Here is a 26,647-nt window from a genome sequence, read left to right as displayed (position 1 = left end):
TAGCCTCTACCCTAGGGAACAATTAACCCTATTTCTAAGGCTGGTATTTGGGGACTCTACTTAATGCTCTGAGTATTCAACAAGACCCCTCAAATTTGAGACACATGGGTGGCTCAAAAGGTTAAGCCTCTACCTTCAGCTCAGGTCAGGATCTCAGGGTCCTGGGATTGAGCCCTGCATCGGGCTCTCTGCTTGATGGGGAGCCTGCTTCCCCTTCTCCCTCTTCCTGCTTGTTTGTGATCGCTCTCTCTGCCAAATAAATAAACAAAATCATAAAATAAATAAAAAAAGTTATGTCAAATAAATAAATAAAGATCCCTCAAATTTTACTGATTAGAAATTGAATGTCTTCCAACCTTATTAAACTGCAATAAATTCTTCAGATTACAATGTTCCATTAGTTCTTTGGCTGGCTACTTGGAGTACTACTCCAAGGATGCACAGTTCTGTGTTCAGAGATTCAAGATGTCTCTGATGCAGATTTCCAAAACTTCTTCTGTTCAGTTGCCTCCTCTGGGGCACTCTGGCCTCATATTCTAGTCATCTGTACAGTCATCTGTGCTTCCTCAAACTCTGGTATTTGTCCCATAACCCCAGGAAGCACTCTGTGCTCTACTTGAATTTCCTTGTCCTGCGCCATGCCTATAAAGTACCTCTAGGCAGAAAATCGAGGCAATGTTAGAAATTACCTTATTTTCTTTCCTTCTATGAGGTATCATCTCCTGTGCTTCCCATTATTTGAAATCTGTAAAGGATTGTTTCAGATACTCTATACAGGCCTTGTTGTTGATGGTAGAAGGAATGGCCTCCTTGTGTCATCTAAACTTTCATCACAAGAAGTCATCCTGTCCATTGTTTTTTTAACTTAGTGATTTTCTTATTTACTTATTTGAGCAAGTGCTTTAAAAATCCAAAACCTTGATCTTTGTCTTAGATTACTGACATTTTCCTCTTCTGTCATTTACCTTTAAATTATTTTGTGCTGTTTTAGCATCAATTAATTTAATTTTTACATAACTGAATTTGTTGCTGTTTTCTTTGTGATTTCTTCCAACTAGGGATTAAGCATTTGCCTAGTTTTTTCATGGCTTTTTTTTTTTTTGAGGGGGTTCATTTTTTTTTCCATCTAATTCTTGTTCTGCTGAGCTTAGTTTGAGTATTGCTGTAAGATGGTTTTGTATGTCTTTCATTCCAATTTTATTCATGTCATTTGTAGAGAAAAATGTTGTATAAAGAAATTAATTAAATAACACTGGAAAGTAGTTAAATGTTATTATCAATTATTTTAGAGCTCATGCATATCCTGTGTCATAGACTTAAGGTCGTTCTTGGGTCATAGGAGATTAAGATATATCACACTGTAAGCTTCTTTTTAAAAGATAAAAAATACGTAAAATCAATAAAAATGGTAATAAGGATGTGAAGACTAGGACAAGCTACTAAAGAACAAAGCAGCAGCCCAAAGTGGATAGTTCTGATTTAAGGCAGTGGTTATACAATGACCAGACTTACAGTGAGAAGAGAATGACATTTGACTCCTGGCTCTGCCAGTTACTACCTTTGTGAACTTTCACTCCATTCTTTCCAGGTTATGTTTAAGGTGAAATCAGACAATGTAGGTAAAGAAGTTCCAGACACGTCACCACTGTGGCTGCTATCACTGATGTGTGATTATAGTAATGAAAATCAGAAATATACAAAGTTGGAGATGCTGTTTGAATGATGTAAGTGGGCAAGGATGAAGGACTATGGTTTGACCTTTGCTCTCTTTATAATAAAATAAGCAGAATAGTATGAATGATGTGCTTTTGAGCTTGCCGCCATCTGTATGTGTGCATCCATTCAGCATCACTAGGTGACTCTCCTCCCTCCGAGTAGAAGCACCTACTTACTGTTTCCATCAGTTGCTGAATAATTCAGTTCCTGACCTTTGTGCAGAGATTTCACTGGGCTCGGAAGCACTGGATTAGGAAGCAGGTGGAGAGTGGGGAGAAAAAGGATGGCTGGCCGTGTTTGCATGGCTTTGCCTGTCCCAGTGAGTAAGTGCTCTGTCTGTTTTATCTGTTCTCGATAGATACGTATATAAACCATATTAGACAAAAATTGGCTCTTTCCTCCTTTGCTCAAAGGAAGCTTATCGTGAAAAAGCACTGAAATAAGGGTATGAATCTCTGCATTGAAAATCCTTTTTCTCCACTCTTTTGCTTCATGATGTTAGGCCGGTGCCGCCTTCTCTCTGGTTTCCACTTTGCTGTTAGGACATATAATCACTAGGGCCAGGGAAAGTCCTGCCTGTGCAACAGAGTTCATTTACCAATTTTTTCATCAAATTTTTATCGAATGATTTCTTTGTGTTAGACGCAGTGTTTGGTGCTGGGGACACAGCTGTGTAAAAATCACAGAGCTTCTCGTTGTTTCTACTCTCAAGAAATGTGTTGTCTAGAAGCATAGATGGACAGTAAATAAGTGAGTGTATGTATAGAGAATGCTACAAAGGAGAAATGCAGTGATGTCATGGGTGATAAATAATGCAGGCCAGTGGTTTGCAAACTTTATCTGCAAAGGGGCAGAGAGCAAATATTTTAGGAATTACAGGCCAGTACATACAATGAGTAATTGTTCTCTCCAAATAGCCAATAGTCTTCTTCTTTTTTTTTTTTTTTTAATATTTTATTTATTTATTAGGCAGAGGGAGAAGAGGAAGCAGGCTCCTTACTGAGCGGAGAGCCTGATGTGGGGCTCCATGCCAAGACCCTGAGATCATGACCTGAGCCGAAGGCAGAGGCTTAACCCACTGAGCCACCCAGGTGCCCAGCCAATAGTCTTCTTTATATTTTACATTTAAAAATGAAAAGCCATCCAAAAAAATAAATAAAATGAGAAACCATCCTTAGGTTATACGGGTCTTATATTTTGGCGGCAGGCTATCATGGGCTGACCCCTGATTAGGCAAAGTATGTAATGCATTGTACAGTCTGCTGAGTGTTTTATCTCTACCCAGGGAATGTTAATGGTCCCTCTTCTCTTAGTTAAAGGATTCATGTAAGAGACATCTCTCTCTCTCTCTGTTTCCACCTGTCTCTAATTCCATTTTTCTCCTTTTGCATTATGTCCTCATAGAGTTCAAAAACTTAAGGGGAATACATGCAGTCTTGATTGCCAGTACTTTCTTTATATGTTAATTTGGCCACCTATATGTCTCGTCTGAGTAAGGATTTAACCGTGTAATTCGTTTCCATATGGTGTTCTGCGGAGTGTAGTGGTTAATGCAGTTCTGTATGTTTTGTGACAGCAGCTAGGTTTGGTCATCAGTATGTTAGGCTGTACCTGCTGAGGCAGCTGCAGAGAGGGAGATGGAGAGCAGATACTGAGGGCACAAAACGAGAAAAGAATAGTTAAAATACCTAGCTCCTACAGCACCATTAGCAAACATGTTCGTTTTGACTCTCCATTGTTTTGCAAGTTAAAAAAAAAATCTATTTTTACTTAATAGAAGCAGAGGCCTAATATTCTCTATGCACCCACTAAGCTCTTTAGAAAGGCTCCTGAATGGGAAACAAATTCCATTAGAAAACAAGACAACATATATTACCTTTTCAAACTCATAATATTAATAATACTGCAAATACAAAAGCCAAGATTTTTTTAAATGCTACTTAAGATGCCTGAAACACTTAAAAATGTTCTGAATTTAATTCATTCTACTATAAGCCTTTCCTAAGGTTTCAATTCAAATATTTTTATAGAAACCTCTAAATTTAGTTATACCAAGAACTAGAAAAGGAGAAAAAAAGTCCAAATGAATTCAATTATCAAATATTTCTTCTATTTTTCTCTCTCTCTCTCTCTCCTCCTTGCTCTTTTTTTTTCCTCACTTGCCCCTTAATTGTCTCAGTGTCTGACTTCTTCTGATCGTGTTTTATTTAAACTAAGAAAAAATGTAACTGGGGAAAATACCAAAGATCTAATCAAGGAATTGTCAATAATAACTGTGTGACTCAAACCATAAATCACTTTGGATTAAGCTTCACCCTTCATCTGGGTATGAAATTTTCAATACCATTTATTTGTTACCTGCCAATGGAGATTAACATGTCCCCTTCCCAGGAGATCTTCCAGAAATGGATGGATTCTCACTGTCAGGACAGCTGGGAACCTGCCTGCCTGAAGACAGTCAAATAAAGCTGATGGCATGCTGGGTCCTTTTCTTCCCTAAAAACTTCCATCTATTTCTACACAACAAGCAGCTTAGAAAGTGAAAATTTAGTCAAACCATTCTGTTTTGTATATGATGACAAATGTATCTTAAGAAAAAGAATTGATTGATGATCTTAACATTGTATGTTTGTGGGGGGTATATGTATGTGTGTGTTTGTGTGTGTTTGTGTGTGTGTGTGTGTGTGTGTTTGCCATCCAGATGTATTTAACAAAGTAAACAAAGAGCCTTTCCATGAAACTCTTGTAATTGAAATAATAATTAACATTCTGAGCACTCGCTGTGTACTAGACACTAATTCCATTACGTATGTGTGTTACTTCCTTGGATTTTCCCAATTGCCCTATGAAGGAATTCGTTATCTTCATTTACAGAAGAATTTCTAAAGTACAGAGAGATTGTCAACCCAAAGTGACACCATTTATAAGCGGGAAGGCCAAGATTTGAACCTGGTCACCACAGCTTAACTGGACCAGCTCCTGTCTCCTTCCTTCATAGAGGTTTTCAGATTTGCAGTTCTGTATTTCTTTGTGTATCTTTTTATCACGTCCCCCTCCTCCCTTCACTGTCATTTGCATGACTGCAAGATTGTCGTATTTTGTTCACTGCTGCATTCTCAAAGCCCTAGGATAGTGGCTGCCACAACAGTGGGAAAGGAGTGAATAAGTATCTTTTGGAAAAATGAATGTAAAATGTCCTACAGGCAAGGTGTTGGCTGGCAATAGTACTAAAGATAGTATTTGTCTTCTGCTTTGTAGATGACAAACAGGTTTTTTTTACAATTACCAAGAACTGCTGGGTGGTGGCTGACAGCTTTTGAGTATTTTGTTGACCTCATGAGTCCAGCTGCCACCATGAGTACCAACTCTACCCAACCCCCAGCGACTACAATCTTAAAGCCCACACTGCCACAGTGATAACTGCTAGGACTCCTGGCCAGTGTTTATTGTGGCGAGACTACACTCTGCTAGTGCTTTAGCTTTTTTTCTTTTTGATAGTCTCCCATGCAAGTGAATTAGGTACTACTAATCTCCCCATTTTGCATAGGAGAAAACTAAGACTCATAGGTATTAGTTATGTGAACTTGGACATACTGTTTTAATCAGATCAATTCCTATGTCAAATCACAATGAAGCCCAAAGGCAGAGGGAATAGATTCAGAAGCCTTCCGCTCTCAAAGCTAAGCTTGCTTCTGTTCCTTTTGAATATTTGGCCCTACCGCAGTGTATCCCAAGTCTGTCTTAATTCTATGCAAAATTAACTGACATTTATATAACAATAGCTAATGCACATGATCCCATGTATTGCAAATATTTCAGCATTCTTTAGCAAAGACCTTTATTATCAGAACTGTGATTGTGATAGCAAATCTTCAGTTTCACATAAATTTGTCCCTGAATAATAACTAGAACCCTTGTATGTGTGTATGAGTAACAATAACACTCTGCACCTGTGTTGCACTTACAGAAACACATTTAGTTGCTATTTACTATCAGCCAGGCTCTGTGTCAAACCTTTTTACGTAGATTATCTTATTGAGTGTTACAAATGGAGAAAACTTACCCCCCATACTTGAGCCACTTGAGGTTGTAGAGGCAGTGACTTATTTAAGCAAGAATCAGTAAATGGGGAAGCATTCTCAGGACTGTGCAATTCAGAATTTAAGATCTTGCCACTGTGCTTTTTAGTCTTGCCTGGTTCTCCCAAAATTCTTAAAGAACAAACAAAACTAACAAAAAACAAAAACAATTTAAGTGATTGGCTCTAGATCACAATACTTATAACAGGCAGAGACAGTCCTAGGATTCAGGTCAACTAGATACTCCTCTGTTGGATTTGACACTGCACTTAATTAGTCTTATACTTGTATACATAGTCTATACATATATTAAACAGATATGAAAATAAATCTTTCCTATTTAAACTTATTAAAAATATCTTATTGCTTGCTTTTCTTTGCTGTACTCAGGTGGCCCTCTAAGACTTCTAATTGCTGAGGTTATTACATTTAGGTTCAAGGATTAGGATATTATAGCAAGAACATGTTAAATTCCAAAAATCACAGGAAATAGAAGATACTCCTTTTGAAGATCTTATTGAGATTCTGATAGGGTAAAGCTTAAATAAAGAGATAAGTAGGTGGAAATAAGAGATCAGTTTTGCATGTGAATACTCAGTATTCTCAGTTAAACAGTATGTGGTCCTTAGACGATGATGCGAGAAGGGACTCTTCTGTTGTTTCAATGCAGAGAAGTCTTCTTGCAGGCTGGGACAAGGGAGGTGCTTAGGAGCTTAACAACAAAATGACAGTTTTCAAGGTACTTGTCTTGGGAGCATGGAGCACAGTATTTCCTAAAACTGGACCTGAAATGGATGGAGCCTGGGAATACTAGACAGTGTATGTAATTGATATCATGATAAGATAAAAGTTGTTCTCTGGATCCTTCTTTCCTACCATCAAAGATAATGTGAAAAATCCATATAACTCTGTTCATTACACCTGATGTGTCATTGTATTAATCAGGATAGAAGGACTATTCCATTCCAATAGTAAAGCACGTGATCTCAGTAGCTTAGACTATAAAAGTTTAATTCTTACTCTCATGATATCCGATGTGCATTGCGTCACCCTCGTCTATCTCATTGTTATGTCACGTGTTCCACAGGGCTTCTGAGATCACTGTGACCGCAGAAAGGAGGGGAAGACAAGACACTCCGACTCTTATGCTCCCTGTCACTTCTGCTCACAATACATTGGCTAACACCATCACATGACCCCAGCCAACTGAAAGGGAGGCTGAGAAATGTAGATCTGGTGCTTAATTGGTGAATGATGTCCCTGAACCCTTAACTATGATCTCTCCTTTTTCTCCTTGATGCCAGCCAGCTTTGTTGTCTCCCACTTTTCATTCTTCTCATCCTGGTTTTTTTTTTTTTTTTTTCCCAATGCTGGCACGCCTTCATTTTTCCTTGTTTCCCCTTCGTTCAGACACCACTGGGCAAATTATATATTTACTGTGCAAGACTGCTTGCGTGATTCTGAGAGCGAGGGTCTCCTTAGTTATGTGCCTCACATCTTTCTCTTGCCTCACCCTTGTCCTGGTGTAGTTACTCTGTGCCAAATGATTTCTGAATTGAGTTATATATAGGAATTAAACATGATTCCTAACCTTGTAAGAGAGATGTGATAAGCAGACAGTGCAGTATTGTAACAAATGCACATCATATAATTTCTACAGGTAGTGTATTATGTACCAGTAGCATTTGCTAAATGCTAATCAGAGCACTTTGTTAGATCATGAGTTACAAAATTGAAATAACTGTAATCCTGCTTTAGAAAGAGAGATTGCAATGGAAGCACATTGTTGAAAACATAAAAGATCACCCATTGTGCATACTTGAAGTAGGTATATACATTGTGTCAGAGGTTCTTATACTCTGACAAGAGTATAAGATGAGGGGGTTCTGAGTGAAGCCTAAAATGCGTGAGATTATCTGGTCCAGGAGAAGGTACAAGGTTTGGATCTATCAAAGCTTCTGAGGTTATTTGCCCCAGTTTCTAGGGGTGGATGCTGACACTGACTGCTCTTCTGTTTTATGAAATTTTAACCCAGGCTTATAGGAACAAAGATACTCTGACTTCTCAGAAAATAGACAGCAACATTTGCCCCTTGAAATGGCTGGCATTAATAGTCTTGCAAGGAGGAAAGAAGCATTTCCTTTCTTTTTTTTTCAATGTCTAAAGAGAGCTTTCCCTGCCAAAGGACTTTGAAAAGCTAGTAAGACTTGAATGGAATGTTACTAAAGCATGAAAATAAACAATAAAGCTGTAAAGTGGCAAAATCTGAAGTGATCTTGATCAGTTGGGACAGAGATCAGTCTCATAGGTCCAGGGATGGGCTTTCATGAGGCCCTTGAACCTCCCAAGAGTACCTTGAAAACTGTCATTTTGTTGTGAAGCTCCTAAATACATTTGTTTATATTTGGTTTGATGAATTTTATGGAGATGGGTCCATCTTTAAAATATTAAGAGCCACTTATCTGATTTTACAGAGGCGGAATTCCCAGTCTGTAGAGATCTAAAGATATACCCGAGCTCGAGGAAGTAATCAGTAGTAAATCCATTTTTAGAACCCTATCCCTATAGGCCTCACTGTTAGCGGTTGAATTGTGCCCTCGCCCCAAATATTGTTGCAGCCCCAGCGATCCAGTACCTGTGAATGCTGCCTTATTTGGAAATAGAATCTGCAGATGTAATCATCTGCATGGAAATGAGATTATTAAATGAGGTTAAAATGTTAAATTGAGGTTATTAAGGTGACCCAAATCCAATATAACTGAAGAGGAAAACTCTGTGAAGACAGGGACACAAAGCAATTTGGTAATGTGCAAACAGGGACAGTGATTTGAGTTCTGCATCTTCCAGCCCAGGAATGCTGAGGTTTGCTGACCACCATCACTAGAAGCTGGAACAGCCAAGGAGGTTTGGTCCCTAGAGCCACTGGAGAGAGTATGGCCCTGCCACCACCTTGGTTCCAGACTTCTAGCCTACCAAACTGTGAGAGAATACATTTCTTTTCTCTCAAACCACATGTTTGTGGTAATATGTCAACCCTAGGAAATGAATATGCTCACTCATTTCTAATTTTCCATATCAGTACATTAGTTTTCATCATACTGATGCCAGTGCTGATAATTATGTTTTGCTTTGTTTTTAAATACATGTTTACCAGTCCTAGTTTATGTACCTCCCCAGGCAATCTGGGTCCATCTGTTCTCTGGGTCTTGGCTACTTGCCATGCTTCCTGGCTTGAATAGCTGGGCAATGGCTTCTATCATTCTCACAGCCTTAACATTCCAGCCACCAGTGATAATTTATTGATTCTCTCACCTGTTTTAGGGCCAAGTGCCAACTTTGGGACCTTCTCTATATGCTGGCTCTGGAAGCACCTGCAGTGGCTACTATGTCTAAGTCCAACCCAGCTAGACCCATGGAAGCTCTAGCTTCCCCATTACCTCTACAGGAGCAGGGTAACATCAACTAGAATTACTGAATAATGTTTCTTGGGGTAAATTTTGATTAAAAGAAGATAGGAATTATAAGGATTATAAGGATAAGCCGAAAATTGTTTTCTTTTCTCCCTATCATATAGGCTGTTCTAAGATGTGGAGGTTCTATACAGCCTTTCCAACCTATCCCATGTCACCAAGAAACCATTGGTATTTTCGTGGGAGGATATGGTCAGATCATTGCGCACAGTGTTGTTTGGCTTTACCTACTATAAACAAAGGACTTCTATGTTTCTCCATGGACTCTTTCTATACTCCTAAGATTTCTGGTTATGTGTGTGTGTGTGTGTGTGTGTGTGTGTGTGTGTGTGGAGGGGGCGTCCCATACCAAGCAGTTCTATAATACCAGTTATATGTCTAATACTATCCACCTAGAGATAGTGCTAAATCCCACAGGTTCAGGGTTCAGTCCTAAAAGACTGCCCTCTCCACCACAAATTCAACTGACAATTATGTCCAGGTTGTCCCCTGTGCTATAAATCAGAGGTTCCCATGACCCCAACTTCAGGTTTGGCTAATTTGCTCACGTGGCCCCCAGAATTCAGGAAAAGGATTTAGTTACTAGATAACTCATTCATTATAAAAGAGGACAACTCAAGTATAGTCAGATGGAAGAGCAGCACAGGGCAGTGTAGGAAGGGGTGCGGAGCTTCCGTGCCCTCTCTCTTTGAGCTCCACTCTTCCTGGACTTGCATGTGTTTACCAACATGGAAGCTCTCCAAACCCTGTCCTTTTGGGGCTTTTATGGAGACTTCATATAGGCATGCTTGATTAAGTCATTGGCTGGCCATTGGTGACTGAACTCCATCTTCAGCTCCTCTCCCCTCCCTGGAGGTGGGGTGGCATAGGGTAGAGTGGAGCAGGGCTGAATGTTTCATCCAGCTGATCATGTGGTTGGTTCCCCTTGGCAGCTGGCCCCATTTTTAGGGCTCATTAAGATAAACTCAGGTGTGATTGAAGGGAATTTGTTATGAATAACCAAGAACACCAATTTCGTGTTTATGCTCTGAAGCTGGGAACGAAGCTAAGTGTTTTTTAAATGATGCTCCTCTAGCTATTAAAGAGGAAATTACAAGGGCTTTAGGAATTAGGTGCCAGGAACTGTGGATGAACACCAAATATATATTTTGTGTTATACCATAATATCACAGCTATTGTTATGGGTTGAATTGCATTCCCCCAAAATTCATGAAGTCCTAAGCCCTGGTATCTCAGAACATGACTTCATTTGGAAATAGTACCGTTATAGATGTAATTAGTTAAAGTGAAGTGATAATAGAGTAGAATGGGTCCCTCATCTGATAGGACTTGTATCCCTATTAAAATGGAAAATTTGAATACACAGAGAATATCATATGAAGATGAAGGTAGAGTTTGGGGTGACATTTTTACAAGCCCACAAATGCCGAAGCTTGCCAGCAAACCACTATAAGCTAGGAGAGAAGGGCTTGAAACAGATTCTCATTCACAGTCCTTGGAAAGTACCTGCCAACACCTTGATCTTGAACTTGTAGCCCCAGAACTTTGAAACGATAGAATTTTGTAGTTTAAGCCATTTGTTTGTGATACTTTATGGCAAACCAACACACTTATTTCTCTACGTTATTTCTCACTCTCATTCTTTCTTGCTTCACTCAGTTGTATCAATTCTCTGTCAGGACCAGGTTATTTTTCCATAAATGCAAGCTAATATAACTTTGACTTCTATTTTGATTTTAATATGTGTGTGGTTATCCCTGGGTTAAGTGCTGACTCAGAGAGAGAGACAGGATCTGTCCTTTTCCTGGAAAAGCTCATGATTTTAAGCAAGACCAGTCTAATTGGTAAAACACTAGGAATCTGACAGGGCAGAACGTTGCATAATATACATCTGTATTGTGAAGGAGTTCAGGAAAAAGAGAGTCACATCATAAGCTTCTAGAACTGTAAAATAAATTATTAATGATGGGGAGCCTGTTTATCTGTGTGGCTTCCTAGCATCACCAAAAAAGCACAAATCCCTGTTCAGTATAGTCTGTACACATTTTTGAATTCTCACAAATGGATTTGTGGCAGGCAAAGGGAAGTCTTATTCCAAATGGGAGCTCAGGCATTTGTAAACAAGACCCCATGTTGGTGATTCAGACAAAGTAATCAAGGTTTATGACTGTGGGAGTCTGGAGTATATGTGATGAATGATATTAATTGGGAGTGATTTGATACTAGAGGGTAAGGAGAGAGAATTTCTCCAGCTAAGTACACACGTCCAGTAGCTGAAACTATTCCCCAGACCAAGCCATTATCCCTGTCAAAAGGCATTTATTAGGTGCTTATTTGTACACCACACTGTGCTAACTGCCAAACCAGCTAGCTCTTGGAACCCACTAACTTGTCTTAAGAGATAAACTGAGGCACATTAAAATTTATGAGAGTTGATTTGAGCAGATACCAGTTTGAATTGAGCAGCCCTTTGCTAGAAGGAACTAAGGGAGAGGCTTTTGTAGAGCACACATGGAAGCCAAACAAGGAAATTATTTGACTGGTTATAGCTTAAGTGCTTACCTTATTTGGGAAAGCCTACTTTACTATTTGTGTTTGGTCAAATTTGGATTTCTTAACCTTGAAGCATTTGCAGGAATTGACTCTGGCTCAGGTTTTCATGCTTCTGTATTCTACTGGCACTGTGATTGATGTCACCTCTGTCTAATGGCTTCCTGGTTTGATTACTTTAACACTTGACAGTATAATCCATGTGGGTTTGAAGGAAAGAACAACCAGCCTCCCATGGAGTTTAGTGCTTCAAGTAAAGAATCTTGGTATATTTAAGAATACCTTTTTTTTTTTTTTTAAAGAAGAAACTAATTGAGATCTTACTTTCTTTGTTCATTATTTACAAAGATCTCCCCAGTTAGGGGACCACATGAGCTGGTTGGTGTATATTAATAGTCAGAATATGGAATTTGCTCAAAATCTCTGATTTTTGCTTCCAAACTATAATCCCACTACCCTAAGGGAGTTATGTCCAGCAGTAGCATGGACTATAACCTCTCTGATGCCAATGTCAGCCTATCTCCACTGGATCCTGAGCACCTGCAGAAAGGTGTATAAAATTATCTGAGGAATGAGACAGCCTTCCCTTCTGGTTGGATTCAGTCAGAATAATGTCTCAGGGGGAAGACACCAAACTTTATTGAGCACCTGTCATGTCCCGAGGTCCCTACCAGGGACTTGATTTCTATAATCCCAAGGGAGACCCTTTCCTTCATTTTGAAGTGAGTTATTTATTAACAACTGTAGAGTCGAATAAGAGTGTATGTATATGAAGAAATTGGCACAGTGTCTGGCAGAGGGCACATTTTTAGGTCTCTTTCTCCTCTTCCCTTTATATCCAGCATCTACCAAACAGGCTTCCCAGTGATTTTTCTACGCTCCTGCTTAGATGAGGTGCATAAAATCCCACCAGAGATGTGGCTGAGTTTTTGGTTAGCATCATTTTTTTTTTTTTAATCATGAAAAAACTGTATTTAGATTTAGCCAGCTGGACTCAGTTTAGATGATCCCAATTTTGTTGGCAACATCCAAAGCATCATAGTCAGGGGCCAGCCGAACGTATGCCTTCTTCTCTCCATCAGGCCTGATTAAGGTGTTGACCTTGGCTACATCAATGTCATAGAGCTTCTTCACAGCCTGTTTGATCTGGTGCTTGTTGGCCTTGACATCCACAATGAACACAAGTGTGTTGTTGTCTTCTATTTTCTTCATGGCTGACTCAGTAGTCAGGGGGAACTTGATGATGGCATAGTGGTCAAGCTTGTTTCTCCTGGGGGCGCTCTTTCGAGGGTATTTGGGTTGCCTTCGGAGACGCAGAGTCTTGGGTCGTCGGAACGTAGGTGATGTGCGGATCTTCTTTTTTTTGTGACTGTGGACGCCTTTCAGCACCGCTTTCTTGGCTTTCAAAGCCTTTGCTTTGGCTTCGGCTTTGGGAGGGGCAGGGGCTTCCTTCTTAGCTTTCGGCGCCATCTTCGTAAAAGGGATGGTTAGCATCATTTTTAAGGAAAATACCCATCTTCCTTTTCTCTAGTCTCCTTCTTTTAATAATATTGGATGGAACCTTTACTGCCAGTAGAGTCTAGACCCCAAATATCTGTCATTGGGACCACTGAAATACCTCTAAAGTCAAAGCTTGTAATCTTCTCTTTCAATTCATACTTTTTTTCTTTCTTTTTTTCTTTATCATCAGCATAGCGAATACACAGTGTTTTATTAATGTTGGTGTACAATGTAGTGATTCAACAATGTTGTACATTACTCAGTGCTCATCATAAGTGGACTCCTTAAGCCCCATCACCTATTTCACCCATCTCCCCAACCACATCCTTTCTGGTAACCACTGGTGTGTTCCACATGGTGAAGAGTCTGTCTTCTGGTTTGTCTACTTTTTTCTTCATTTGGTTTGTTTCTTAAATTCCATATATGAGTGAAATCATATTGTATTTGTTTTTCTCTGATGGCTTCATTTCGCTTACATTATACTGTCTAGATCTGTCTAGGTTACTGCCTTTTCATTCCAAAAGAATTCTGTCTTTAAACTCTCTCTGACCAGGTTCCTACCTTACCCTTGAGACTGCGATAGTTTGGAGGCTCCTTTGGAGGTTACATTTTCATGCACTGGCATGATCTTGTTCTACAAGTTTGCAGTTTTCCTTGCACAGATGCTTCTGGTTGTGGCTTCCGTCTCTTTCTCTATCTTTCTTTCCTTACCCAATTTTGTTCATCCTTTCTGAAACAGCTCATGCTGTTAGGCTCCTCCTGGCAGCCTATGGAAAGCCTTGGTACTCTTCCTTAAGGGTGTCTTATCATCTTGTGCTCTCTCAGGAATTTAGAATATTATATTCAGATCACCTGGTAGTACCTGTAGTCTAGCTCATGGGTCAGCAAAGTTTCTCTGTAAAAAGCCAGGTCATAAATACTTCAGCTTTATGGGTCACGTGGCCTCTGTCTCAACTCTTCAGTTCTGCCATCCCAGCAAAACAGCCCAAGACATTATGTAAATGAGCCTGACCGTATTCCAATAAAACCTGATTCGCAAAAGTAGATAGCAGGCCAGATTTGGTGTGTGGGTTGTAATTTGTTAACTCTTGGTAATGAGAGTCCTATCTTAGATTTCTCAGTATCTCCAGTGCCTAGGATAAGGAGCTTGCTCCATATTAATTCAACCGACAGGTTTCGCTCCTCCAAACATCACATGCAGATGCCTTATTCTTATTTTAATTTGAAGTCCAGTCAGGTTGCTGTTAAATATTTTCCATTTTGTATCCAGCAGGTGTGCCCCATTTAGGGCCCAGAGGCAAGTCTATATTACTAAATTCCCAGGTCACCTGGCTATAAGGAGATCCATGCATTCTGCCCGAGCATGGAAGGCTTCTTGCTCATTTTCTCAGATATCCTGTTGCCCTCTAGTCTTTCAGCTCTCCTTGAGCCAGCCACAGTGCTGTCTGTGACCTGTTTATTGAAAGCTGTGTAACTAAGTACAGTAATAGAATTTTCCAATCAATACCCAATTGTAGCAGGAGCTGGTGAAGAGATTTCAGGGCAGCTGTAGCATGCTGAGATAACTTGATGTCACTAAGAAATCAGGCAGCAGAGAGCAGTATTAATTGAGTTCCATCAATCACACATGTGGGCGCTGGGCCTGAAATCTGGTGTAGAAACAATAGTATTGCATCGTGTGTATTTGGTTGTGTAAACCCAGACAGCAAACTCATCTGAACTGTGCTGAATGGCACTTGGCTGGTCTAGACCTTTCATAACAGCTTTTTTTATGTTTTGGGGTTGTTTTTGTTTGTTTTTTACCCCCTATTCAAAAACTCCCCAGTCTCCACTGTGTATTAACATAAAGTGAAAAGCAATAGCACCTAGTGGTAAGCCTGGTACAGTGGCCACCTTGAGGGAGTACAGCCTAATGTAGCTTTGGAAGTCAAAACACCCAAAATTAAAATTTCCACCTGTTCCTCCTACTGTGTTTTTTCAGTGCAAGTTAGGTTCTGTGCAAAGCATCAGTGTTCTTACCTCTGCAATGGGGATGATGTCTGATTGCCTCATCACAGTGTTTTGGTGAATTTCAAAGCAATTTTTGGCTGTGAAAATGCTATGTAATCATAGTTGTTGTATTATGAACACCTCAGTAATTCTGCTTCTCCAGGGAATGATGTTTCAACTGTAAGTGAATTTTCTTTGTAATTTAATCTGTTAAGTGCCAGAAGTTTAATTTTAATAATTTTATGGAAGTATTTCTCAAAGAATGCACAATGAACTTACTGCTTTATTAGACCAAATAGTTGATGCAAATTTAACTTATTTGTTCAGAATTAACACTGGGAATTATGCTTCTGTTTTCATTGTCGTTGCTCTAAGTGCTGCTGGCTCTGGTACTTCCCTGTGATTGGGCTCTAACTTCAGAAGTAGCTTGGCTTTTGCCTTCCAGAAAATCCCAATTTGCCACTTTGTTAATTTGGGCAATTGGCATCTTTCCACGAAAGGGGAGTGCAGACTTGGAGAATTACTGAAATAATGTTATAGTTGGAAGGAACATCTCAATACTGTGGAGTTTCAGTCTCTTCTTAGAAAGAAGTGAAATGAGATCCCAAGAATATAATGACTTTATCAGTCTCACAGAGAAAATGAATGTCAAAATCTATCCTCAATCCCTGATCTCCTGACAAGATTAGCAGTCACAGACTTGCATAGAGCTTTATAGTTTCCAAGCATTTCCATATCCATATCCTAGTGGGACCTCTCTGGAACCCTGAGAAGTTGACAGGGTGGTGGGGGGGGGGTTGTTCCCTCTGTTTCATAAATGCTAAGTGATGTTCCCATGGCCACCTGGTTGGTATATGATCAGAGATCCTGGGGACATGAACACATACCTTCTGACCACAGATTCTAGTTTTATTGTAAGCCATTTTGTATTTCACACTACTGAACAGTTTCCACCTACTCGAGCATGCAGGATCAACATTATGTGACATCTGGGGCGGTGTGGGTTTGCTGACTGCTCACAATGATCTTACTCAAAGAGATGTCTTCTCCCAGTGACTTCTTCATGTTTCAGAGCCATTTCTTCAGGTGGCTGGTGGTGTGCTCTGAACTGTTCGCAGCCCTCCACACCTCATCCGGAAGGTCTGTACCACCAGCAGTAGCAATCACAGGCACCGTGCTCTACCATATGAATTTCTGTCCACTTAAGCTCACAGTCTGCTTCCACCTCTCTCCTCTCCTGTCTCCTGTCACTATTCTCTTAGTACTTTCGGTTCCACCAATACTGAGTTAGTTGAAGTCCCCAAAGCCTGTTTTTTGCTGTCTTAGTACAAAACAGATCTGTTTGAGGTGATACTCACCCAACTCAAACTGGCTCAGGCACACCAGGGAGTTTATTGGCTCATTAAACTGACAATGCAGGAGTAGAAAAGGCCTTGCTGGACTCAAGGTTTTTGAATTAACGTGAGGAAAACTGCTTTCTCTATCTCCCCATTCCTTCAGTCTAAATTTTTGTATGCTAGATTTTTTCCTCAGGCCGCTCTCACATGGAAAGATGACCATTGGCAGTTTCAGACTCAGAGCTGTTAAGCATGTCCATGGAAATGAGAGTACTTCCTACCATCCCCAACCCTATAATATAATAAAATATATATTAGTGTATTATTAATATATAATATACATTACAATATGTATTACTATATATAGTATTACAATATATAATATCACAATATATTACAAGATATAATACAATACGTAATAATATATTGCAATATACAATATTATAATATATAATATATTATTATATATTGTATATTATATTGTTATATATTTTATTATATATTATATATTGTGTAATATATATTGTATAATATCATATATTGTAATATATAATGTATATTATAATACTGTAATTATATTATATTATATATTATAAAATTGTAATATATTATATATTATAAAATATATAAATAATATATAATATATAAAATATATTGTAATATATTATATTGTAATATAATATGTATTATAATATATTATTGTAATATTTTAATATATTATATATTATAAAATATATAGATAATATATAATATATAAAATAATGTGATATATAATAATATAGTATAAATATAATAAATATATTAAAATAATAAAATATAACATATTTAAATTGCTCCCTTTGAAGTGGCTTAGTCATATATGTCCATTCTTAGAACAGGGCATGCATGAATTCAGCCTAAGCCACAAGAACTAAGAGCAGGGATAAGAGGGATTTGGGACATTAGAGTACATGGTGCTGCTGTCAATGGCAAAGAGATGCCGCACAGGTAAAAACAATGGCATATTCGTATGCATTAAAATGCCTTGCTCCCTCTTACTCACCTGAGAAACTCCTATCTATCTTTCCACAGTCTACTCACAAGACTATTCTAGGCAAAGAGAGTAACAAATGAAGAGATCCTGAACTGGGAAAGAACTTGGCTTAAGGAATAAAATCATAAGAAGATACTCACCAAAGATGCTATTTCCCCGAAGATACTCAATTTTAACTTGTAACAGAATTCTAGACACACATAACCTTAAGCGCTGAGTCATTATTGATAACAAGAAATTTCTTTCCATTTAATCTCTCTCCCTAGGAGTTTTGAGCTAAGGGACACCTGGGTGGCACAGTCAGTTGAGTGCGTGACTCTTGGCTTTTGGCTCAGGCCGTGACTTCAGGGTTGTGAGATCCAGCCCCGCCTTGGTCTCAGCACAGATCTGCGTGGAGCCTGCTTAAGTGTCTCTCTCCCTGTGCCCCTACCCTTCATGTGTGTGCTCGATCACACACTCAGTCTCTCTCTCTCAAATAAATAAATTTGGGGCACCTGGGTGGCTCAGTTGGTTGAGAACCTGGCTCTTAATTTTTTTTTTTTAAAAGATTTTATTTATTTATTTAACAGACAGATCACAAGTAGGCAGAGAAGCAGGTAGAAAGAGAGAGAGGAGGAAGCAGGCTATCCGCGGAGCGGACAGCCCGATGCGGGGCTCGATCCCAGGACCCTGGGATCATGACCTGAGCCGAAGGCAGAGGCTTTAACCCACTGAGCCACCCAGGCGCCCCCTGGCTCTGAATTTTGACTCAAGTCATGGTCTCTAGGTTGTGAAATTGAGCCCCCAGTCAGCCTCCGTGTTCAGTGAGGAAGTCTGCTTGAGATTCTGTCTCTCCTCTGCTTCTCCTCCCACGCATGCTCGCTCGCTCGCTCTCTAAAATAAATAAATAAACAAATCTTCTAAATTAATGAATGAATGATAAAAAAGGGAAGAAGCTTTGAGCTGAGCTAAGCACGGTATTTCCAGGAGAGTTCTGGGAGCCCGAGGGCCGCCCGCCTCCCAAGCGCTTTACCCTGCCAGTGGTGGTAGGTGGAGCCTACGGAGTAAGACGGATCTGAGGAGTACCCGGGTTATACTGGAGATAAATGGTTCAGAAGGTTAAACTCTTAAGAGCTGGAAAGAGAGGGAGGACAAAACGTACAATCTGAACAGGTGGAGACAACAGGGATATGGCTGAGCATGGGGTCCTGAGATGACCCGCTACAACGGGGAGCTCAGGGGCACAGTGAAGTATTGCTATGCAAGGTGGGCAGACCTATCTCCAGGGAGTCATCTTTCTGCTTCTAGTAAGGTCCTTTTCCTTTGATGGAATCAGTCAAGCAATGTTAGGAGGTAGAAACATGATCAAGCTATTTCCCAAACTTTGGTTCTCTCTCTTCAGTATGATGAAGACTTTGGACGTAAGAGGAAAGACACAAACAAGGGAGTAGGGGTTAGAGCAAAGAAGGTTCTTTGTTCTTTGTCATCCTTCCAGTCATTAAAGACACACACACTGTCCACTTGCCTCATGTATAGCAGGCCATGTTCTGGGCACTGAGAGAAAGGCAGAAATGAGGATTTCAGGGTTCTTGCTCCTTTGTAAGCTTGGGGAGCTGTACATCAGTCTTTTCAAAACAATGTGAGAGGCACCTCACCTCTCAAGAGCTGTGTGAAGTTGAAAGGCATTTGTCCTCTTCAGGCCTCTGTTTATAATGTTGAAGTAATACACCTGCCTTATAGCATTTGCGGGGGGATTAAAAGGCTAGGATCACAGAAAAGATTCAGGATAACATAGGAAGAGGAAATATCTGTGTCATTTGAACTGGGTCTTGAAGGATGAATTGATAAGTGAGGGAAGGACATTACAGGGTGGAGAATCATGTGAAATAGTATAGTAATCTAAAGGAGAATTTTGTTTATGATAGAATTTGGTAAAACATATTGAGGAATATGGAAAAAAATTGGAAAAAAAAAAAACTTAAGGAAAATCAGAGTGGAGTCAGATCATGATGGCTTCATGTAGCATTCCAAGGAAGACATCTGGGATGATCATGAGTCTTGGAAGTCTTCAGGCAAAGGAGTGAGGTACTTGGAAATGATGTGTGTCTGAACAAGTAGCAGTGCAATGGAGAGGAGGGGACACAAGGAAATGGTGACAGTATGTTCATGTGGAATGATGAAAGGTGACATTCATTTGGACTCACAGCTCTTAGATGAGTGTTAAAGGAATACAGCAGGAAGAATGCATTATTTTTGCTTTGAAAGCAGAAGGTATATATGTGATTCTGTAGAAGACATTAACTGGTGAGATTTACCATTCATCAGTGATTTTTTTTTTTTTTATGGAAGTTGGCAGCATTGACACATCTGAGAATAGTTAGCCTATCCATTCTCTAGAGTTTCAGGGATGTGTAACTCACCAGCCCCTGCCTGAGTCTGTTTGGCAAGTATCAGCAGCATCGGCCTTAGTTTTATCAGCATGAAAAACTGTTCAGTGAATGCACTACAATTCAGAAGTTGCTGGAACCCCTAGAAAATGGCTTTGACATTGCATAGTGTTCTGGTTATTTTGTTGTTTTTATCTAAAGGCTTTGAAATTCTGAAATTCTTTTGGGGAAAAGAAAACACCGCAGAATGTACTCTATTGTATTTTTTAAGAAAAATATTTCCCCTTTGATTTCATAGTGACCCAAAGGTACAGACTGATTTTGATCTTTTGAGTTTGGGAATGTATGTATTAGATTGTCTTTGATGATAGAGGTTCCTTTTTGTGTTTGCTGCTTTGTAAGGCAACAGGGTAGGGCTAAGCAAATTATTATATCACAGTTAAGCTTGATGCTCTACTGTAGTGGGGATTAGTCTGAGCCCCTACATGTTCCGGGTGTCCTCAGTATCTATCTGATACTACTGATTACAGTAATGCCCTATGAAGCCAATAAAAGGAACAGGAATTGGTTTGACTTTTCATTAGATGTTTTATATAATCTGCTAGATAATAATCATTAGCATTTTTTCTGTGGCTCTTGAAATAAGACCATCCTTTTACTTGCTGCCTCTGCGTGGTCATAGGATTTCACAAGGCTGATGGCTAGTGGGATGTCTCTGTAGTCATGCCCAAGAGTTTGCTCCCATGAGCTCAGGGCACTCCTAGTTTGAGAGACTGGCTCCCCTCTGTCTTCTCTCTCCATGTTCTTCTCATCTCCATGTTGGAAAACGTCATCAGCCCTCTACACCCTGCTTCCCATCTTCGGCATGGCTTTTGTTGCAGAGCCAATCTTTGCTGCTTTCCCTTCCCTTTCCTGTCTCCTGCTTCTCAGGTTCTCAGCTAGTGATCATCAGTTCCTTTTTCCTGAGTTGAGACACAATCAAAACACACTTTGGGTTGATAATCTCATTCATGTCACCTGGTTGTCTTTTCTCTCTCGTGCTTACTGCTTTGAAACTATTTTCCCACTCCAGTAATTTCTTGGGTCTGACTACTGGATAAGGTGTCATTTTGGATGTTGAAGGGTTCTGATTCCATGCTTGAAAAATAGCAAGCAGAAAATGACAGCACCATGAATGGCTAATGAAAGAAAGACGGGGTACCTGGGTGGCTCAGCTAGTTAAGCCTCTGCCTTCGGCTCAGGTCATGATCTAGATCCTGGAATCTGACTTTGGTTGGACTCTCTGCTCTGCTGGGAGTCTGCTTCTCCTTCTCCCTCCCCCTCATCCCCTTGTGATTTCCATCTCTCTCTCTTTCTCTCACCCAAATTAATCAATAAAACTGTAAAAAAACAAAAAGGAAATGATTTAACTGTTGAGGTAGATTTTATTTAAAAGTTTGAAAACAATGAATATTGAACGAATGCCCCTGTTCTTGTGGTTAAGAATTATTTTCTTCTTCTCTGGTGCGTGGGTGGCTCAGTTAAGTGTCTGCCTTCATCTCAGGTCATCGTCCCAGAGTTCTGGGATCCAGCCCCTTGTCCAGCTCCCTCTGAGCAGACTTGCTTCGCCCTCTCCCTACAACCCTCTACCCACTTGTGCATGCTATTTCTCTCTCTCTCAAATAAATAAAATCTCAAAAAAAAAAAAAATCTCCGTAGGTGCATAATTCCATTTACTTGGTTTTCCATTCTGTTGAAGAAAAGAGAAGCCAAAACATTTGTAAAAGCCCAGCATTAGATGCAAATACTTGAGTGTCCTCACCAGTGGTAATAGGAAGTTTAAACAGCCTGGTGATACTCAGCTAAATCTTTTGCTGGTTTTAGAAGTCTGCTCTATGATTTGTAACTTATGTCTTCAATAAGGAACAACTGAGTATGTATTATGTACCAGGAATTGTGCTTGGAACTGGAGACAGAGAGATGAAGGACCTATTAGAGAAGCTCAAACCTATTAGGACAAACCAATTAGCCAGAAGACAGAGTAAAGGTAAAGGCTAGGATGAAATGTGCCAATGGTCCTCTGGAGAAATCAAGGAGGAGACCTATAATGGGTTGAATGGTAGCCCCCAAAAGATGTTCTAAGTCGCCTCCCCCAGAATACCTGTGAATGTGACCTTTGGAAATAGGTTCTTTGCAGATCTTGTTAAGGATATCAAGGTGATACCATGCTGGATTTAGCATGGACTCTAAATCTGGTGGTTGGTGTCGCTATATGAGAGAAGTATGACTCCTTTTCTCCTGGGGAAGGGCTTGTAAAGATGAAGGCAGAGACGGGACTTCGCCTATCACCCAGAATCTCTGGCAGCCGACAGGAGCTAAGGAGAGGCATGGAACACATGCTCCCTCAGTGCCTTTGGAAGAAAAGAATGCTGCCAACACCTTGATTTCAGACTGAGGAGAGATCATTTTTTTGTGTTTGTTGGAACTTACCAAGTTAGCAGTGATTCGCTGTGGTAGCCCTAGGAAACTAATAAGGGCATCTAACCTAGACGGGCGTGGGAGAGGGACATCTATTATAAAACAGTTCTCTGTTCAGGAGACATTTCAGCTGAGGTTTGGAGGCTAACTAGGAGTTGCCAATTTATTAATGGGGAAAAGAATTCCAGGCAGAGAAAATACATATAAACGTAGTTGACGTTGTTGCCAGAAAACAGGCTTCCCTAATTCCTTATTCTGTAGAAGAGTGAAAGACAGGCTGCCCCAGGTTTGTCTCCTTTGGGCAAAGATCTTGCCTTTGCTCTGCAGAATCTGCTCGGGTCACTGATGACTGGGAGAGTCGACCTCTCTCACACTTTGACTTCCGTCACATGGGTCGAGGGGACCATCCATTTCATATCTGATTTACTATAATAGCTTTGCACCAGTCTGTCTGCTTTCATCATTGCTTGTCCAACCCTGTGGTCTCCTTTCTTCATCATAGCAGTTAGAAAGATCTTACTAAAACCTAAATGACATAGGACACTCTTGAGCATAAAATGTTCCAGCATCTCTTCATTTCCGAGTGAAAAAATAAAGTACTTTATATCCTAAAGCCCCTAGAACTGATGTTCATTGAGCTTTCTGTTGTCATCTCCTGTGATTCAGCCACTGACTCACCTGGCCTCCTTGCGATTCCTGGACATGCAAAGTATGGTCCTATGTCAGGGTCTTTGCACTAAGCTGTTCCCTTTGCCCTGAATACTTAACACCCCGAACACCTGCCTGGCCTGCTCTCTATCTGTCCCTCTGTGTGTCTGTCTAAATGTCAATCCATTAGGCCTCATAGCTACCATAAATGTAAATAGTAACCCTTCCCCCAGTACTGCTTAGCTTTCTTAATTATCCCTGTAACGCTTACTATCATCTAACTTTTTGTACTTTTGTTTAATGTTTTCTGTATCTCCACTAAAAAACAAGCTTCATAAGATGGAGGGACATTATCTGTTCTGAGTGTTTTTCTGTGTGAACTGCCTAAGAGACTGCTTAGTGCATTGTAGAATCTCAACCAATAGTTTTTGGGAAAAATGATAAATTTTTAGAATGTTTTTTAACTAAGAACTTTATAAAAGAAATGAAAACAATTTGAGAGCTGATGAACCCATGCCTTATTAAAATAAATTTTAAATGTAACATTGTGAAGAAATTGCTAAGGCCTGCAGTAGGTTCTAATATTAATCTCATGCTCCTTCCCACCAAAAAATCAAAACAAAACAAACAAAAAAACAACCAAAACCAAAAACAAATGAACAAACAAAAAACAAGGCATGATTCTTAATCATTGGGGCCTTAATAGTACATTTGATTTGTTTTGGAGCCTGTTCAGTGGTGGTCTGGTCCCTTAGAGACTAGATGCTGTGGCCAAGTACTTATTTCACTTGAGCTTCCTCCTTTCTCTGCCCTAAGGGAGAACACTTGAGACCCAAGTGTTACAGAATGATTTCTGTGGGAAGCTCTGCGTCTCTCCTCTGTGCTCCTTATGTGCTCCGGATGGGGCTGTGCGATGTCGTCTTTCTGTCCCTCCAGCCTGGGTACCCTGGAACTGATGGATGTCAGGGAAACTCCTGTATGGCACCCTCAGAAAGCAGTGGCGGCAGCTTGCCTAATCACTGCACGGACAGTGTGGGCACCGCAGGCAGTTATGCAAGTGAGCCCCGAGTGTGTGTGGGAATGGCTCCGGTGTGGAATAAGGCTGCCGGGGGAAAAGGGGCAAGGGAACATTCTGCAGAAGGAAGCCACGCCTGGACTCTGTGCCACTTGCCGTTGTATCTATCCTGTCACCTTAACCCCAACTTGAAGAAAAGGTAGTCGTGTCTCCATCTCACAGGTGGGAAAACGGAGGCTCAGAAAAGGTTACTCACTTGCCAAAGGTCACACAGCTCGTGATTTAATCCAGGTTGCTCTGATTCTAGGGACTGTGCTCTTTACCTCCACTGGGCTGCTATAAATTAGAAACACATTTTGGGGGACTTGAGCCCAGATATCTCAAAAATAACATTAGCTCTGGAATGAGGGCAGTTCGTGTTGTAGGTGAGATACAGCTAAACATCTAGAAAGACAGATAACCAGGCAGTGGTGAAGGCTGGAGGCCCGGCGGGCACGTGTAGCATGAGCCCAGCCATTAATCAGACAAGCTCACTTAAGAGGACCCTGGGCTTTGACTTTGAAGGCAGCCAAAGAAAGGTCAAATATATGTTTTTGAATCCTCTAGCAAGCAGAGGTCTTTGAAATGCTTTGCATTCTACAACATGATAATGAATAATCCTAATTCTGAATTTCTGGCTTGGGACCTTGAAGCACGGGAGTGAAAAATAGCACCCCTTCCACAAAATACAAACAACAGCCTGGTAACCCTGTGAGTTAGGGTCTCGTTTACCATTAGCTGCCCATGTCAGTATCCTTTTCCCTAGGTGGCTTTCCCTTCTGTGATTGTATGTACAAGACTAATGATAATAGTGTCAAGAATTATTAATGTCCTTTGAGCACCTGGCTCTAAACACTTGACCTCCAGTAACCTTTACTCTCTACAACAACCATACAAAGAAGGTGCCATTTTAATTCCCCATTTTGTCATGAGGAAAATGATGTTTACAGGTGTTTCTCCATACGCTCTAGGTTATACAGCTAGAAAAAGACCTGAAATCTGCAGCCCGGCAGCCCGTGCCCCGGAGTGTGTCATCTGACCGTCGAGGTGTCTGTGTTAGGTATTTGAAAGGACAGAGATGGGGGGGGGCGTGTTTGCTGCCGTGTTTGATCGCTAAGACAGTTCTTTCTCTTCTTTTCTTCTTTTCCTCATCTTTCTCTCCTCCCTTATTTCTGACCACCCCCACTCCTCCCCACACCACATATTCCTTAAAAAACCCAAACAAGCCTTCTCCTACTGTGGGGATTTGGCCTCACTTCTCAGGCGCCTGAGGCTGTGTCAGAATCCCAGAGCCTGGAATTCTCAGTCTCTGCCTCATAATTAATTTTTTTTCTTGGGCAAGTCATCAAACCTCTCTCCTCTCCGTGTCCCCGTTCATTACAGAATGAAGGCACCATGACAAACCGCCTCTTAAGATTCTTGCCGAGCACGCTTTCCACAAAAGCACAGGATGCTTTACGAATCTGAGAAATTGCTCCGATTTCAGGCTGGAGGTTGGTAGGAAATGGAAAAGCCCTCTCAGGCGCTCTGGTCCACCGGAGTGACCCAGCGACTGTCACTGCAGCCTGGATTCATATCTCACTCAAGATTTAACATCTCATTCCATGTAGTTCTGTAAAATCACAGACTGCGTTTGCCTGGGAGAGCTTGCTGGAATTTATTTCTTGAAAGTCTCCAGACTTTGACCTCCCGGGGTAATCTATGTCTTGGCTCTGATGTGGCGGTGCAGCGGGAAACCTTCTGACCCCCTCACCCGGGCTCTCTCCTCAACTGCTTTCCACAGATAGCACTTCCCGTGCTCCTGTTTTTTCGCGCGTCTGTTAATGCCGAACACCGGATTATGAATTGCTTTCAGAGTTTTTGTTGCAAAGGCATAATTTGACTGTTGCCTTAGTTTTTACATCGTAGGGAGTCCTTAACTAACTTCCTGAATTTTGCTTTTTGAAATTTGAACGCCACCTCTTACTCGGTTCCTCTTCCTAGGTTTTTGTCTTAAACCCGTATTATTTTCCTTGCCTTTGATTCTAGTCCTCAACAAGATCTCAAACCCTGGTGTTGATTTTTACACCACTTAGGGAAGACCTAACTATATTCGCTGTGTTACATCAAATAATATATTAAACTTATTAATAATAAATTAAATATAATTAATAAAACACAATAAATATATTCACTCTATTAATTAACCTGGAGGGAAGGAGACTGACAGTTTTAAGAGGAACTAACTATTATTGGGCACTTACTGTTTGTAGGCACTGTGACAAGTACTTCATATGCACTACTTCTTTGATGCTGGTAATATCAGTAGACTCAAGGTTCTCCCAGTGCCTTAACTATACAGATAAGGAATTTGATGCTTAATTAAGGAGATTAAGCAGTTTTCAAAAATAAGGTCATGGTGATAATCCTTTTGTATTATAGAAATGTGATAAATCAACACATTTTTCA

The 26,647-nt window shown here is 40.4% G+C and overlaps 2 protein-coding genes across 3 annotated transcripts in view; one reads left to right on the top strand and one right to left on the bottom strand.

Moving 5' to 3' along the window:
* The window catches only part of NELL1 (neural EGFL like 1), an 833,778-nt gene that overhangs the window by 583,879 nt on the left and 223,252 nt on the right, over positions 1–26,647 (top strand). The gene's annotated exons all lie outside the window — the stretch shown is intronic.
* LOC132021935 (large ribosomal subunit protein uL23) lies at positions 12,771–13,302 on the bottom strand. The gene has a single exon (XM_059407024.1). The coding sequence runs from the start codon at positions 13,283–13,285 to the stop codon at positions 12,815–12,817; it is 471 nt and encodes a 156-aa protein (XP_059263007.1). The 5' UTR covers positions 13,286–13,302; the 3' UTR covers positions 12,771–12,814.

The sequence above is a fragment of the Mustela nigripes genome, chromosome 1 (genome assembly GCF_022355385.1).
Source record: "Mustela nigripes isolate SB6536 chromosome 1, MUSNIG.SB6536, whole genome shotgun sequence".
Taxonomy (NCBI): domain Eukaryota; kingdom Metazoa; phylum Chordata; class Mammalia; order Carnivora; family Mustelidae; genus Mustela; species Mustela nigripes.
Note: the sequence above shows the minus strand (reverse complement) of the source record. Positions and strands in the feature narration are given on the sequence as shown.